This window comes from Marmota marmota, unplaced genomic scaffold (assembly GCF_001458135.2).
Source record: "Marmota marmota marmota unplaced genomic scaffold, marMar, whole genome shotgun sequence".
Taxonomy (NCBI): domain Eukaryota; kingdom Metazoa; phylum Chordata; class Mammalia; order Rodentia; family Sciuridae; genus Marmota; species Marmota marmota.
This window is the reverse complement of record NW_025999925.1, coordinates 7470727-7485628: the sequence shown is the minus strand read 5'-3', so window position 1 is coordinate 7485628 and position 14902 is coordinate 7470727. Positions and strand designations below refer to the sequence as shown.

At 37.5% G+C, this 14902-nt stretch overlaps 1 protein-coding gene across 3 annotated transcripts in view; it reads right to left on the bottom strand.

The window, feature by feature from the left end:
- Positions 1-14902, bottom strand: part of Cmya5 (cardiomyopathy associated 5) — an 83778-nt gene that overhangs the window by 25213 nt on the left and 43663 nt on the right. For 2 of the 3 annotated variants that reach the window (XM_015497843.2, XM_048800191.1), the window contains 4 exons: positions 11596-11691; positions 9942-10175; positions 8364-8386; positions 4587-4705 (listed from right to left, as the gene is read on the bottom strand). In XM_015497843.2, the coding sequence (XP_015353329.1) occupies positions 4587-4705; positions 8364-8386; positions 9942-10175; positions 11596-11691 (472 nt within the window). The remainder of the gene's footprint in view (positions 1-4586; positions 4706-8363; positions 8387-9941; positions 10176-11595; positions 11692-14902) is intronic. The other variant, XM_048800192.1, reaches the window with a different exon arrangement.

Below are 14902 nucleotides of genomic sequence, written 5' to 3'. Positions count from 1 at the left end.
ACAATCACTGTTACAGTTGAGTATGTATTCCTCCAGAATGTTTTCTATGCAGTTTATATGTGCACATATAATATACAAAATGGGTCCCAAACTGGGATCACTGGATAATACTCTTCTATAGTCCTATATTTAAAGCAATAAAAATACAGGTTAGAAGATATATCAAATGAAATATTTCCTTCAAAATAAAAAGCATTCCTTTGATAGATAACCAATGTTGTTTTGTTCTATAGCAAAACAGAGTCTAACTGGGGCGTGGTGGCACATGATTGTAATCCCCCCGCCCTCAAACCCACCAGCTTGGGAGGCTGAGACAGGAAGGTCTCCAGTTCAAAGCCAGCTTCAGCAAAAGCGAGACACTAAGCAACTCAGTGAGACCCAGTCTCTAAATAAAATACAATAGGGCTGAGGACGTGGCTCAATGGCTGAGTATCCCTGGGTTCAATCCCTGGTACCTCCCCTACCAAAAATATAGAGTCTACATTCATAATATAGAGATCATTGAAAACCTTTGTAGAAGGAGTTGAAATATATTCAAGGCTGAAAAAAAATATCAAAATACACTTTCTGAAACTACGATCCCACGTTTTCTTTCCAATATGGCTATAATAGCTGATTTTTTTAAAAATTTATATATAAAAATTACATAGGAAAAAAAGTCCTTTATTAATTGAATCAGGTATAAGTTTTAGACATAGTATAATTTTGTTATTCTGAATTTAAAGACAATAATATTCTCAAGTGTTTTACTAGGGATTTTTAAAAATTTATAATTATCCATATTAAGCATTAATGATATAAATAATACTATAAATCAAGCTCTATGCAACTCTCTTCTAAAATTTATGACAAAAACATTGAACATATTTTATAAGTTAGGGGAAAAGGCTATTCCCATAGTTTAAAAAAATATATCATGTTTTAAATTTTGTGTGTGTGTGTGGTTTTTTTTTCCTCAGCCAACCATTTCCTGAGGGATAAGTTTACTGAAATAAGATGGACCAAATTTCATAAGATAAATGTATTGAAAGTTGACACTAATGGAAAACAAAGTTCAGTTCAATAAGAAGGTTAAAATAAGAAAAAAATAAGTGGATCTAAAGAATGTAACAAAAAGATAAATTGTAAAGATTCATTCAAGATAAAGAGCTGAAGAATACATAGTTATAAAAAATGAGAAACAGGATAGAAAAAATGGTGTAGTTCATAGGCTTCAGAGCACAGAGGCTGGCCAGAGCCCCACTTACTAACTACATTATCTTAGCCTCAGTTTCCCCAGATTTAAAATGAGAAAACATCACCTCCTAGGACTGTTGTAAGAAGCAGGATATTGTGTATGGAGTGCTTAACAAATACGCCCAACATATAACCAGTGGTGACTGGTTCATGAAGGCAAGATGGCCTTGGCAGAAACACAGCAAATGAACAGAAGAGGCAGGAATCTTCCAAAGATGGAAGTTGAACCTGGGCCAGCAACTGGTAAATCATGGCAGCCACAGAGGGAAGACCTGCTGAGACCCACCTGCAGAGCCCCACCCCAAAGACTGGCAGTGGTTCAGAGACACTTATACTATCTTTGACTTCATTGTTTTGTCTTCCCCACAGAAGATCTGTGTCACATGCTACAGGAGCCCATCCAGACAGACAGTTCAGTAAATCCTCATGTTACCTAGATTTACGGAAGAGATGAACAGAATGCTACAAATATTGTCCATTGTCTTTGAAGCAGTTCTAGGGAACTCCTTGAGGCATGAGCAATGAAAATGCTCTCCAGTCCTTTCTATGAATTGCATATTTATCTACATTTGCTTTTTTAAATGGGTAATATCTTTTTACACTTCTCTCTTGGGCAACTAAATAAACTTAAAACAGATAATTGGTCCTTCCAAAATCACCTAATTTTAAGAAAGAAACAGATATAGGAAATTAAAGCATGTAAACTAGAAATTATTTTGTTCCTAATGTTCTCCTACCCCCCAAATAATTAAAGTGAAAACACTTTTTCAAAAATAGAAAATACTTTCACTTTTCAAAGTATTATAAGATGAAAAGAGGAATATGGATATTTCATAAATGTAATCTAATCATGGCAGGATTTGCAATTCCTATGTGGCAAATGAACATCAAAGACCCAGATTTTTTTATGTTAGTAATTCCCTTTACACTTTTGTAGTGATGAACTTGAATAAGTGTGTTGACAAAAACAAAAACATCAGAACAAAATGGAAGCAGAGGGCTTCTTTATCAGAAGATAAGGTACTGGACAGAGGAATCACCGCATGGATTCCTTCTGTCTGATGGGATGTGCCCATAAAGAGCTGTCACACACAGAGAAATAAGCATTAGTCAATTTGGACTTCAGTACCTGTGACCAAATACAGATTTCTGCTCAACCTCACTTCCAAAAAGCCTCTAAGAGAGCAGCACTATTCACAATAGCCAAGAGGTGGAAGTCACCCAAGTGTCTATCAATGGAAGGATATATAGATGAATGGACAGATGGACCATGAGCAAAGTGTGGTATATACAAACAAAAAAAAATGTTATTCTATCTTATAAAGTTCTGACACATGCTACAAAATGAATGAACAGCAGGATAATATGCTAAGTGAAATAAGCAAATTATAAAGAGATAAATTACTATATATGATTTCATCTATATGAGGTTCCTAGAGTAATCAAATTCATAGAAACAGAAAGTAGAAAGGTGACTTCCAGGGGCTGAAGGAATGAGGGGAATAGGGAGTTGATGTTTAATGAGTATAGAGTTTAAGTTTTGCAAGATGAAGAGTTTGGGAGGTAATGGTGGAAAAGTGATACGAACGTAATTAATGACACTGACCTGTACAAATAAAAATGGCAGAGGTGATAAATTCTATGTCATGTATATTTAACTGCAGACTTAAAAAAAAAATCCTAGGAGTCAGAGTCAAGGAACCCTAGCTATCACTAATCCCTGTCTATCTCCTTTCTCACAGCAGTGCGCTCACTCTGCCTCTGTACTACTGAGCCAAGACTCTGAAGCCAAAGTCCCCATGATCCTCCCAACCAATTGCATAATTTTGGAAAATACATTGTTCCATTCCTCTCCTTTCTCATCCAACAAATGGGAATATCAACAAAGGTTGATATCAACCCCTGGGGCTGTTGTGAGATTAGGTAGTTGATTATGCTCAACAGTCTCTATAGTACTTGGCCTCCTGCAAGTTATGGAGCACATGCTAGGATCTGCTCATTCTCAAGGGAATGCCCCATGTTTCCTCATTCTATCTGCTTACTTTGGGTATGGTGTCATCAGATTAGCTTTTCAGGTACATGTGAGGACTTTAAGGTGAGAGTTGTCATTGGTCACAAAACAACACTACTTAGGAGCAAGTCACCCCGGGCTCCAGTTCTGTGAAGCAGACACACAAAGCAGCATTGATCACTCAGAGATGAGTCTCCTCCACAGAGGGGTTAGAACCTCAGGGACTGCACAGTGCACTTTCTGAGTTAATCATTAATCCTTTGTGATAATGTAGCCCTAAAATATCCATCAAAAGTTCAAAAGTATATTTTCTAAATGAACAACAGCATTAAAAAAAAACTTAAAAGCAAAAGATCTTTTGTGTTAATCAGAATTTCTTAGTCTGCAATCACTACTCTAGTTTAATGCCTCTGAAAGTTATTACAAGAAAGCACCCTTTTTGTTCTGAGACATTTTGAAAGAAAATTCTTTGGGCTAAATAACTGAAATCTTCACTTTATAAAGAATTGTTCGGGTTTGACTTTTTTTGTGTGCTGTGGGGGGTTGTTTCATATTTTGTTTTTTTAAAAGACTCAGTAGTCTTTTACTAGTTCCTAAGATAAAACTTGCTACAGGAATGAAAGTGAATTGCCAATTTAAATATGACTGCCATCTTTAAAGTAGCTTTGGAAGAATATAGCATCTTTTAAGAAAAGCACCTGAGCACATTGTACAGTAAGTGAAAGTCAGTAACTCAAAACATGGTAGCTTTGAGAAATCTAAATAAGTTTCATTGTCTTGTTTGTTAAAATAGCACATTAAAAAATATTTTGAAGAGCCGGCAGGATGCTCCTGACAGCTGAGTGGGAAGTTCCTGGCTACAGACCACGATGCTGAGCTGTTACTTCTCTCAGCTAATCTGTTGGGTTAAAAAAAAAAAAATAGGAAAAAGAACTGAATTGAAGACGGGGAAGCTACTCATAAAGAAAAAATCAGTTCAATGCTTATGAAAATATTTGATCCCTTTTTCCATCTATACCCTGTTACTGGTATGAAATAAATAATTCTTTTACAAAGAGGGAAAGAAATCCTATTTTCAAAAGGAAGAGAAGAGAGAGAGAGAGAGAGAGAGACACCCTGGTTCCAGGCCTTCTTCCTCTCACCTCCTCTAACCCAACACAGTCAGAAAGCTTCAAATGGAAATGCAGTTTATCACTGAAATGGGATGATGGTCTCATGCTTTATTTCAGAGTCTAGCTTTAAATTTTACAATAAACAGTTTTCTTTTTCCAGTTATACAGAATAAACAAGCAAAAGCTGCCAGATTTCATCAAGGTAATTAATATATTAAAATGCTTACCAGCCACTTGCTTTAACATCTGGTCACTCCTTGCTGAACTGTTATCATAATGTTCAAAAAGTGAAAACGCAGCAGGAATGTTCTCTAATGAAGCTGTGCTCTCTACGGCAGAAAGCAACCTACCAGGGGACAGATAAGTATTAACAAACAGGATGACAGCAGAAAACAATTTTTCAAAATGAAGCTGGTGTTGGTAGAGCCCCCAGTATCCAAAAAGGATGTAAATCATTTTAGAGTCTGAAAATACATATCTAATATCTACTAACTCTTAGGGTTCTTAGGCTACTGTTAATACTGAAAATTTTCTTTCTATATCCTCAAATTTGAAAAAAAGAAGTCTATCAAAATATACATCCTTAATTTTTTTCCTATAAAAATTATCCTAAAAATTACTTAATTTTAATGATTATCTTATTTCCTAAAGGATATCAAAGTTCAGAGCCTGTCTGGAAACTTCATACTGGTTGTATGTAAGTTTGTTCTGCATCCTCCATCTTCCATACTAAGCTTCAAGTCATTAAGTCATTCAAAAAATGTTGTTCACCTACTATGTGCCAGACACTATACTAAGAACTGAGGATACAGCCTACCATTCCTCAAAGACCAAACGAGCCACAGTTTATAGAGATATATGGCTTTTATGGACTCAAGCCCCTCATAGGAGGAAAGCCATGTAATGCTAACTCAGCATTTGTATCTAGGTGAAATATGGATTTTAAAAACAAACAAAAACAGGTTAACTATGAAGAGTTTGCAAAAGAATTTGTCTTTAGTATGAGGGGACTCAAATAGAGTAGGAGCTCTCCTCCATGTACTCTCTCACACAAGCTTGGGAACTCTCTTCCAGCAACCGTCTATTTTGAGGAGCTGCATCAGTTTCATTCCCATGGACTCTGCAGTTTTCCCTACCACAGATGTACCTCAAGACCTTAGCACTTGCTTCTAGAATGTTGTCCTCCCAGATACTTGCATAGCTCTTTCCTTCACTTAATTAAGATCTCTTTTCTAATGTCTCCACAGAGACTGCTGCTAATATGGCATGGTCTACCCCGTCCAGCTCTCCTCTTTGTTTCCTCAAAGTTATCACAACCTTTTTGTTTTTCACCTGTCAGCTTTACCAGAATATATTACATGCAGAAAAGGAATGGTTTATCACTGTGCAGTAATGCATTACTTAGCACATAGTAGGCATTTAATAAATATGTTTTGAATAAATAAGAGGCCGAAAATTTCATTTGGGGGAGAATATCAGGATCTCAGGGATGGTGATTGGGGTCAGCATAAGGAGAAAAGATTATGAAGTATTTAAAGAGTGTCTTGTATGCTTACGATTGCTAGACACCACAAAATTTACTACCATTTGATTTAGGGGAGATGGTTCCAGTAGGGACTTCAAAGAGGAGGCTGACATTTAAGCTGGGTGTTAAAGAATGAGCAGGTGTTTCCCAAGCAGGAAAGGAGTAAGTGTATTGCAGATAGATAGAGCAGCATGAACAAATGGTTGGAGAGGTAAGAGAGTATGGCACACTGGAGGGCCAGAGGGCAACTTAGGGAACCCTGGGAGTTGGGAAGTAAAGACAAAGATGAAATGGGAAGGTGGCTTGTGGCTTGACTGTGAGGATCCTTTCATACCCACCAAGAGTTACAATTTTATCTTTTAAGGCAGGAAGAGCCACAGAACTGTTTATGCCAGGGAAGCTTAGAAGAAAACCCTGGCGAGCACTGAGGAAAGACCAGCCCCAGTAGACAAAAGAGGCAATGAGATTGGTTGGGAGGACCCCACAATGGTCCAGGGAAGATAAAACAAGCCTAAACTAAAGCTTTGGCAATACAGAGGGTGGAAACAGTAGACACAGAATTAACAAAAAACGGTGACCCGTATGCACACTAAGCCCTCTCATAATGCAGAATTTTTTGTAGCACAAAAGCTCTGATTGCAGAAACATAAGTAAAGCATTTGAGTTTACCTTTATGCACTGAACTGTTCAATTTTAACATCAGCATATGAAAGGGCAAGTAGACTTTTTTTTTTAATAAGTAGGCCCTACAATGGTTGTGACTCTCTTTCTTTTTCATTATTATAATACAAAAGAGCAAAGTGGAACAAAAATACATCCCCTTAACAGAACAGCATTTTCTAAGCAAATGTGTTTTTCAAGATATGCAAATGCTGAGTCTAAATATGCTTGACAGCATTCCTTAATTTAAGCATTTTTAGTGTTAAGAAAAATCATTTAATATACAAGCACTGTCTTTAGAGATATAATATGAAAGGAAGGAGAAAAAGTAACAAGGTAAAATAAGCTAGATACTTAGTACTTCTTATAGAAAGGAACTCCCAGAACATTGCAACTTAGGGAAGAAGTCCTGAGGACATGGAAGGTGTGTGTGTGTGTGTGTGTGTGTGTGTGTGTGAGAGAGAGAGAGAGAGAGAGAGAGAGAGAGAGAGAACATGTGTGTGTGCACAGGTTAACAGGACTTGAATTGCTCATATGTCTTCCCCGAGTCCAGAATTTTGTTGTCTTTTGCCTACAGAAAAATAATGATTATTCCAAGTATATACTACTATTTAGGTAACATGCAGCTTTAGTAAAGATTAATTCATTGTCAATGGGACAATGAAACAGAAATTAATTAAAATGACACATAGATTAACAAATTTAAGCTCAAAACCAAAGAAATGGTGTTTGGTATTAAATGGTTGTCAATTCATATTAGCAATGTTCTAATGTTTAGAAAAGTGGAAAACATTCCATAGCAGTTTTAAGGTAAAAAGCCTTTGCAAATTTTCATACCTTGAAACTTTCATTTTCATACTTTCACCAAATTGTCTTACCAATCATCATCTTCCATGAACGGATGAAATATAAATAATCAAATGTGCATCCATACTATTCAGTGTGCAGGGAATGGCACTATGCATCTGCACATTTAAAATTATATTGAAAAAATAAAATACGAGCCTCAACCAGTTAGAAAGATCTCAGGCCTCGCCAAGGAGAAAAAAGAGAAAGGGGTCAGATCAGTACGAGAATTTCAATGCCAGATGCAAAAGAGAAACACGAGGGCTGAGATGTAGCTCAGTGGTAAAGTGCTGGCCTAGCATGCAGGAAGCTCTGAGTTCCATCCCCAGCACTGGGGGAAAAATGTGTAGGGGGGTGAGGCATAAACATAAATCCAGTGTTATGTTTTTATGACATTTTTTAATTTCTTGTTGAGTGTTTTGCCTTTCAAAAGAATGAAGAATCTCTTAGACTGATTGTTAAGAACACCAACAAAACCAAACAAAATCAAAAGAGGAAGATTCATTTAGGTTAGCTGAGCAGAAAGAGAAGATAAATGCATGACTATCTTTTGAAGAGAAAATGAGAGAACATGCCATTAAGATTACATAAGACGTAAAATTATTCAAGGCAGATATGGATGATTTCTTCACATTCTCATATTTAACCAATAAGTCTAAGTAGCTACAAAACTTTTTGTATGCAGTGACAGGAAAGATGGTGTAGACTGGGATGAAAATACAGAATACATCTTGAGGAAGCAGTTAAAAATCTACATTATGATAATTGTTATTTAACTAAAGCACATGCAATTTTCTCTCAAAGCTGTCATTTAGCTTTTAAAAGCACTGTGTCTAAAAGTGAGAATCCAGTAGCTCACTAAATGTATTTTTTAATTGGCAGCTTGTTTCCTATAAAGCATCAAAATATTAAATGTAAAGCATCCAGTCATGCTATTCTCAGTCGCCACTACATTGTGCCATGTTTTATATACCTTTCATTGATTTCCTCAAATGACTTGGAGAAGGGAGGAGGGAGGGAGGGAGGGAGGCAGAGAGAGAGAGAGAGAGAGAGAGAGAGAGAGAGAGAGAGACTAATTAACAACAAAAAGAATAAGCAAGCAAGAACATTAAGATCACACCTGTTGGAATATCATTACCCCTCAGCTTCTCAGATGCTATTTCTCTTTGGGCTTTAGCCTGGGCAGCAGGGAAATCAGTGCTCAGAAGAGGGGTCAGGGATAGGGCAGAGACAAGGATGAGGGGCAGCAGTTTGCCTCTGCTCTCTCTGATCAGCAAGGCTGGCAATGGGCTGCTTGTTCTCTGCTTCTATTTATTAACAAATGGCTTGGCTTCCAGAATAGAAGTCACTGAAGCAAGAAAAATGACTAAAATTTGCTCAACGTAGGATACATAACAAAAATGTAATCAGTAGTTATCATGAGTGACACCTTCTCTGTGCTTTTGTGTATTTTCCAATTTTTCTAGAATGAATATTTATCACTTTTATAGGCAAGAAAAAAATACTTTTTTCCCAATTTATTCTTCTAGAGAGAAGGAAATAATCTTATCAAACAAAGATAAGGTCCTCAGGGAACACAAAAACTTTATTAATGTTATGCTTCCTAAAAGGTACTTGCCTTAATTAAAAATACATCAACCTAATGATTTCAGTTCTCCTTTGAGGATGGCCATGTCCACTAGACTCAAATTTGCCCTGGCTAGAGGTGTCCTTGGAGGCAAATCAAACCCTTAACATTTCTCCATTTTGTCTCACTTAATCCTCAAACTTTTACTAGATAGTTAGGAGGAGAGAAAACTTTTAAATGAAAGGTCCATCATCAAATGGTGCTTTTTCCTGTTCCACAGTTAGGTTTGGGACCACCCCCTGGGAAAACATCCCCATTACTCCTGATTAATCCTGGTCCCATGGGGAGCCAGTGTCTTACTGAATATTCTAGGGAATTATGAGGACCTCTGTGGTGCAAAATTGAGAAGCACCCAAGGGAATCTCCCTGTCCACAGTTGCTTGCTTGAATTAAAGAACCCTGTTCTCAGGAAGCCCCTTGGAAAAACACCACCATATTATTTAAGAGGGTATCACAATTTATGTCAGGCTTTTTCATTTAAAAGTGTGTAACAAAATGTTACTCTCAGCTATTAGCTGAGGCTCAGAGGGAATGGTTCATATGACAGGCTACCTCAGATTAGACAGAGATGAGGACAGGCCTGGGGGTCAGCATGAAGATGTCAGACAGCAGGAGATTGTATTAGCCCTCCGAGAAGTTGGAAGGCTACTTTCTCTCCCTCTTAGATGGAGATCCTTCTAGTGTGACAGCATGGAATGATGATACTGTGGTCCAACTCCATGCATTTTGGCCATATCTAAGCATTAGGGCTTTTATGATTGGCAGAGTCTTTTCTATAGATACCAAATAATTTTTTTTAAGTGCCAGAATTATATAAACCCTACACTAAGATATAAATGATCTAAAGGAATACTGAAAGATGAAGTTTTAAAAGCACACTCATGTCAGAGTGGGCACCAGGTGCCTGTTTTACTTGGCACTTACTGTCAGGAAAACAGTCTCATCCAGCTCCTCTGCTTCCCTCACAATGGTCTCCAGGGTGTCCTTGGCAGTGTCCATGCTCTGCAGAAAGTGGACCATCTGGTCATGCAGGAACTCCATCTTCTTTTTCTTTACTTCCTCAAAGCTCTGGGCTTTCTCATCATACTGTGCCAAAACCTTCTTCATCATTTCCTCATTCTGTTCTTCTAGTCTTTTCTCATTCTTGTTACAGTTTTCCTAGGGGAAAAAAATCAAAACCACTTCTGAATGAAACAAGAAGTACATTTTTTTTTTTTCTTTTTCAAGAATTGACTTCCGGCATTCTGATCAAAGAATCAAACATTAAGGGCACAGTCTAAATTTCCAACTACCAACTTCCTTTGCCATAACTAGCTTTGCAATAGAAGTGTTCTTGTTGTTATTCTTACAAATAACTTGTAATAACTTTTTAAATAATATTTTTAGTCGTTGATAGACCATTTATTTATTTATAAGTGTGCTGAGAATCAAACCCAGTGCCTCACACATGCTAGGCGAGTGCTCTACCACTGAGCCACAACTCCAGCCCTAACTTGTAATAACTTTTAAACACTGAAATACAAAGAGAGAAAGAAAGAAAGAGAGAGAGAGAAAAGAAAGAAGGGAAAGAGGGAGAGGGAGGGAGAAAGAAAATACTTGTCTGTAAGTCTTGCCTACCTGCGTTCCAGATAAAACTTGAAAATAAAAATGGCCTGGCAGTGAGGGAGGATCACGGGCTGTCAGGTTGGGGAGAGGGGTTAGTGTAACTTTCGGTACTCTACTAATATGATAACATGAGTGAACGAGCTGCCAGGGTATGGAAAAGGGTCCTACATTCTCAAATGTTCTCCTGGGGAGGGGCAGCTCCCACTCTCTCCAGGGAGTGGGAGAGACTTTATTGTCTATCCAGATCCTCCCCAGATATCTGGCTATCCTCACTGCCAGGGCCACTGATAAGATAAACATATAATTCACTGCCTAAAAGGGACACATGGGGGATGAGACAGTAAATCAAGTATTAAGTGTTCACTGATCTACAATAACAGTGTTCAGCATTCTCCTACAAGGGCCTTGGGCCAACTCTGCCACTCCTGATTGACAAGTAAGGGTGCCTGGACCATCTCAGTGCAAGGATGGTGCATTTCTACCCACCCCCTTCAGTATGGGGACAGAAGCCAGCATCCAGGAGAATGTGAACTCATCAGTGACAGTTGTACCAGAGAGGCCATCATTGGGCCACAGCATGGGGCTCTTGGACCGTGATGTAGAGCATTTATGCAAGGCTAACCCAGCAGGGTAAGTAGAGCAATGCTTTATTAACTCGAGGTCTCAGTGTCTTTTCTATAAAATGGAAACAATAATAATAATAATAATACCTATTTCATATGGTTACTGTGAGGATTAAATTAGATAAAGCATGTGAAGCATTTGCCCCATTATAGTAAGTGCCCAATAAATGTGTACCTGTTTTTAGGGACTAATCTTATCCTCAGGCAGGAAGTAGTCTGACTTCACACAGAGGGAAGACTCACTTGTAAAGAAATAAAATCAACCGTGGCAAACAACACACACAAACCCCAATTCAGATAATTTTGGATCATTTACTTGTGATAGAGTAAAAGGGATTATGTTAACTTACCTCAACAGTATTAAAAAAGGATTCTATCTCACTAACAAAGGCCTCTATCCTCAAGGACTTCTCTTGTAAATTTTCAAGAAATTCTGCCAACTGAACCTAAAGAAAGGAATTAAAATATCTTTAATATACAACATTTCAAAAAAGAGCTCTAAGCAGCAGACTCTAATTTCCTTATAAATTTAATATATTTGATAGAGATTTATTATGCCATAATCACTAACAAATCAATCTTTGAATTATTTGTGCTGCTTTATTTAAATTGACTAGATAATCTTGTCTGAAAACAATTAAAAGGTTTGTGACGGAGAGTCCCAAAGCAACTGTTGATAGTTTATCTTCTAATGAAAAAAAAATTTTTTAAACAGACTTCTTAAAAGCATGTTTGTTTTAGTGAACTCTGGATCTTAATGCTTTCTCTTAAAGCCTTGATTTTATACATTCTGAAATAGCAGCCCTTTTGCTAAAATGTTCCAATATATCTGAGTAGTTTCCTTCACATTCTGCACCAAGGGCCTCAGGTGTGCCTAGAAGTCCTGAGCCTGAAAAGGTGATCAGAGTCTAGCATATCAAATAATGCAAACCATGTGCTAAAAGGACCTAAAAGTTCTAAAGAGCTTCAAAGGGTTGAAATACTCAAGAAGAGACAACCAACTAAAAACGTAAGGGGTAATGGGGGAAGAGGGTACCCAGTTCAGCTATAGATACACATCTAGCAGCTGAACTAAATTAACAACAAAGCAGAACAACCACTTCAGCTGTCTGAATCACCATCCACAGAATGACAAAGATTACATTGATGAAGCCTCTTCAGGATCTGGCTTCTACTTTCCTCTATGGTACCTACCTCCACAACCTTGCAGTCTACCTTGCAAGCTACAGTCAAACAAGCCACGTCTTTCCCTCAAATTCTTTCTCACGTGTATGCCTTTTGCCTCTGGTATTCTCTAGCTCTAGAATGTGCTCTCTGCACTTGACTGCTAGAAGAGAGGTCTATCTCATTTAAGGCTTAGCCAAGCATCAGCTTTTAGAGACACCTTCCTCAGCCCTCCCCTTTCTGCCCTACTGTTTGATACCCAGCAGGTTAGTTTCTCAGCACATCAGGGTCCCATGGCCCTATCTTGATACAAGGGATCCACAAGTCCTTCCCATTCCTCTCTTTTTAAAACCCTCATTTTTGATGAGCACCATTCCTGACACATAACAGGTCAGTGAACACTAAGAAAGAAGAAAAAGAGTGAAGGAAGAAAATGAGTGATGGACAAAATGTAGGCCGCAATGATGGGGAAGGACTGGGGAGGAAAAGCAAGGACCTGGGTCATCAGTCAAAGGAGCCCTCAGTCCCTGAAGAGACTCAAAATGCAACCCATAAGATGCTAAAAAATTCTCAAGTTACAACACTTCCCAGTTGATTTTCATTTTTAAAAAGTTGCCAACCAACTCTTAATCTTCATGGCTAAATGAAATGAAGAAAGCCTCCCTGGCTTTTATTAACTGGTTGTCACATTCTCCTGCTCACACTATTTAGAAAGATCATGGTATTTATAATATGTTTAAGTCAAGAGACACCAAATCTCAATATTTTTGAAAAAATTTTTAAATTGATAATATTTAGACAATTATTTTTTAGTGTCTAAAATTCAGAGATCAATAAAACATACCTAAGAAGGCTGGAAAATCTAGTCACCTTTCTGCTGAAGGTGTCCAGTATCTGTTAGCAAACAAAACCCAATGTCGCCACACTTTTACTGGGGCCAATGCATCCAAAGTCTAAGATTCCACAAAAGAAATTGCCCCACTCCCTATCCCTACATTTCAACAGGTAAAGTTTCAACAATATATCAACCAGGATAAATGGAACCAATCTCAGACAAGTTGAAAAGGATTAATTTGGTAGGGAAAAAAATGCCAAGATTCTAATGCTATCCTACTTAATCAAAATGAGTCTGACAATTATTTAAATAGTGACCTAACTGGTCATTTTGAGAATCACTTCCATTAGCAAGGAACGGAGCCAAGCAATATGAATACACAGTCAAGAGCATAAGCTCTGGCATCAGACAAACCTGGGTACCAATCCTGGTTTTCTGCCCCATGGCCTTGGGCCAACATCATGATTCTCAGAGCCCATTTTATTACCTTCAAATTAATGACAGTGATAGAGTTATTATGAGGATTAAAAGGCATTCTGTATATAAAAAAATTTAACACAGTGAGTTCTTACTTTTTGTTGTTATTTGTTGCTTTTAAGGTCATTCTGGCTGCTGGGTATGAATGGATTAAAGAGGCAAGAGCAGGGAGACCAGTTAGAAGGCTGCTGAAAAGTAGATGGGAGCCCTGAAACATAAAGCTGATTTCCAACAGCATCTCGGGGGAAATGGAGTATTTATAATCACATACATAAGGATACATGTTATGGCTGACTTTACCTAGAACATTAGAGTGCTACAGACAGCCAAAAGAATGAAAAGGTTTTACATCTCCAGCACAAATTTTCAAATCAAACAGGAAATACAGAGAAAATCAGAATTTAAAATCTGTCTTGAGTATTTATATAAAGCTTACAACAAAATTGCTCATGAAATATATATGTATGTATATTTTTAAAGGATGATATTATAGATGATAGAAAATAAGTTGTGTTTTATGCTTAAAGGTATATACATATGTATAAATATCTTTTTTGAGATATTGGGAATTGAACCCATTTGCTAGGCAAGCTCTTTATCACAGAGCTACATGCCTAGCCCCCTTTTTAATTTTTATTTTGAGACTGAGTCTCTAAATTGCCCAGGCTGGCCTTGAACTTGCAATTCTCCTGCTTCCAACTCCCAGGTAGCTGTGATTACATTATGCATCCATCTAGTTCTTCAAAGGTGTATTTTTTAAGTTTAAAACTGTTTGGCATTTTTAATGATATTAGGATAATTGCTATAAGATGACAAGCTCTCAAAAGCAGTGACCCTGACCCTATTTTATTTCTTTGTATCACTAAAACCTAGAAAAAATGCCTGGCACATAGTATATACCAAATAAAATATCTGAAAAATCAATCTTAACTAAATTCTTGGAGAAGTATTTTTTTTCCTGCAGTGCTGGGATTGAACCCAGGGCCTTGCACATGCTAAACAAGTGCTCTACCACTGATATACACCCTCAGCCCAAAAGTATTCTTAGTTTGCTTTCAGTCTTAACTATTCTGCCTAAAGATGAGTATATCAAATGTTGTATTGTGTTTGTTTTATTTTGTTTTGCAGTACTGGGAACTGAACCTAGTGACACTCTTATCACTGAACTGCATCCCCAGACC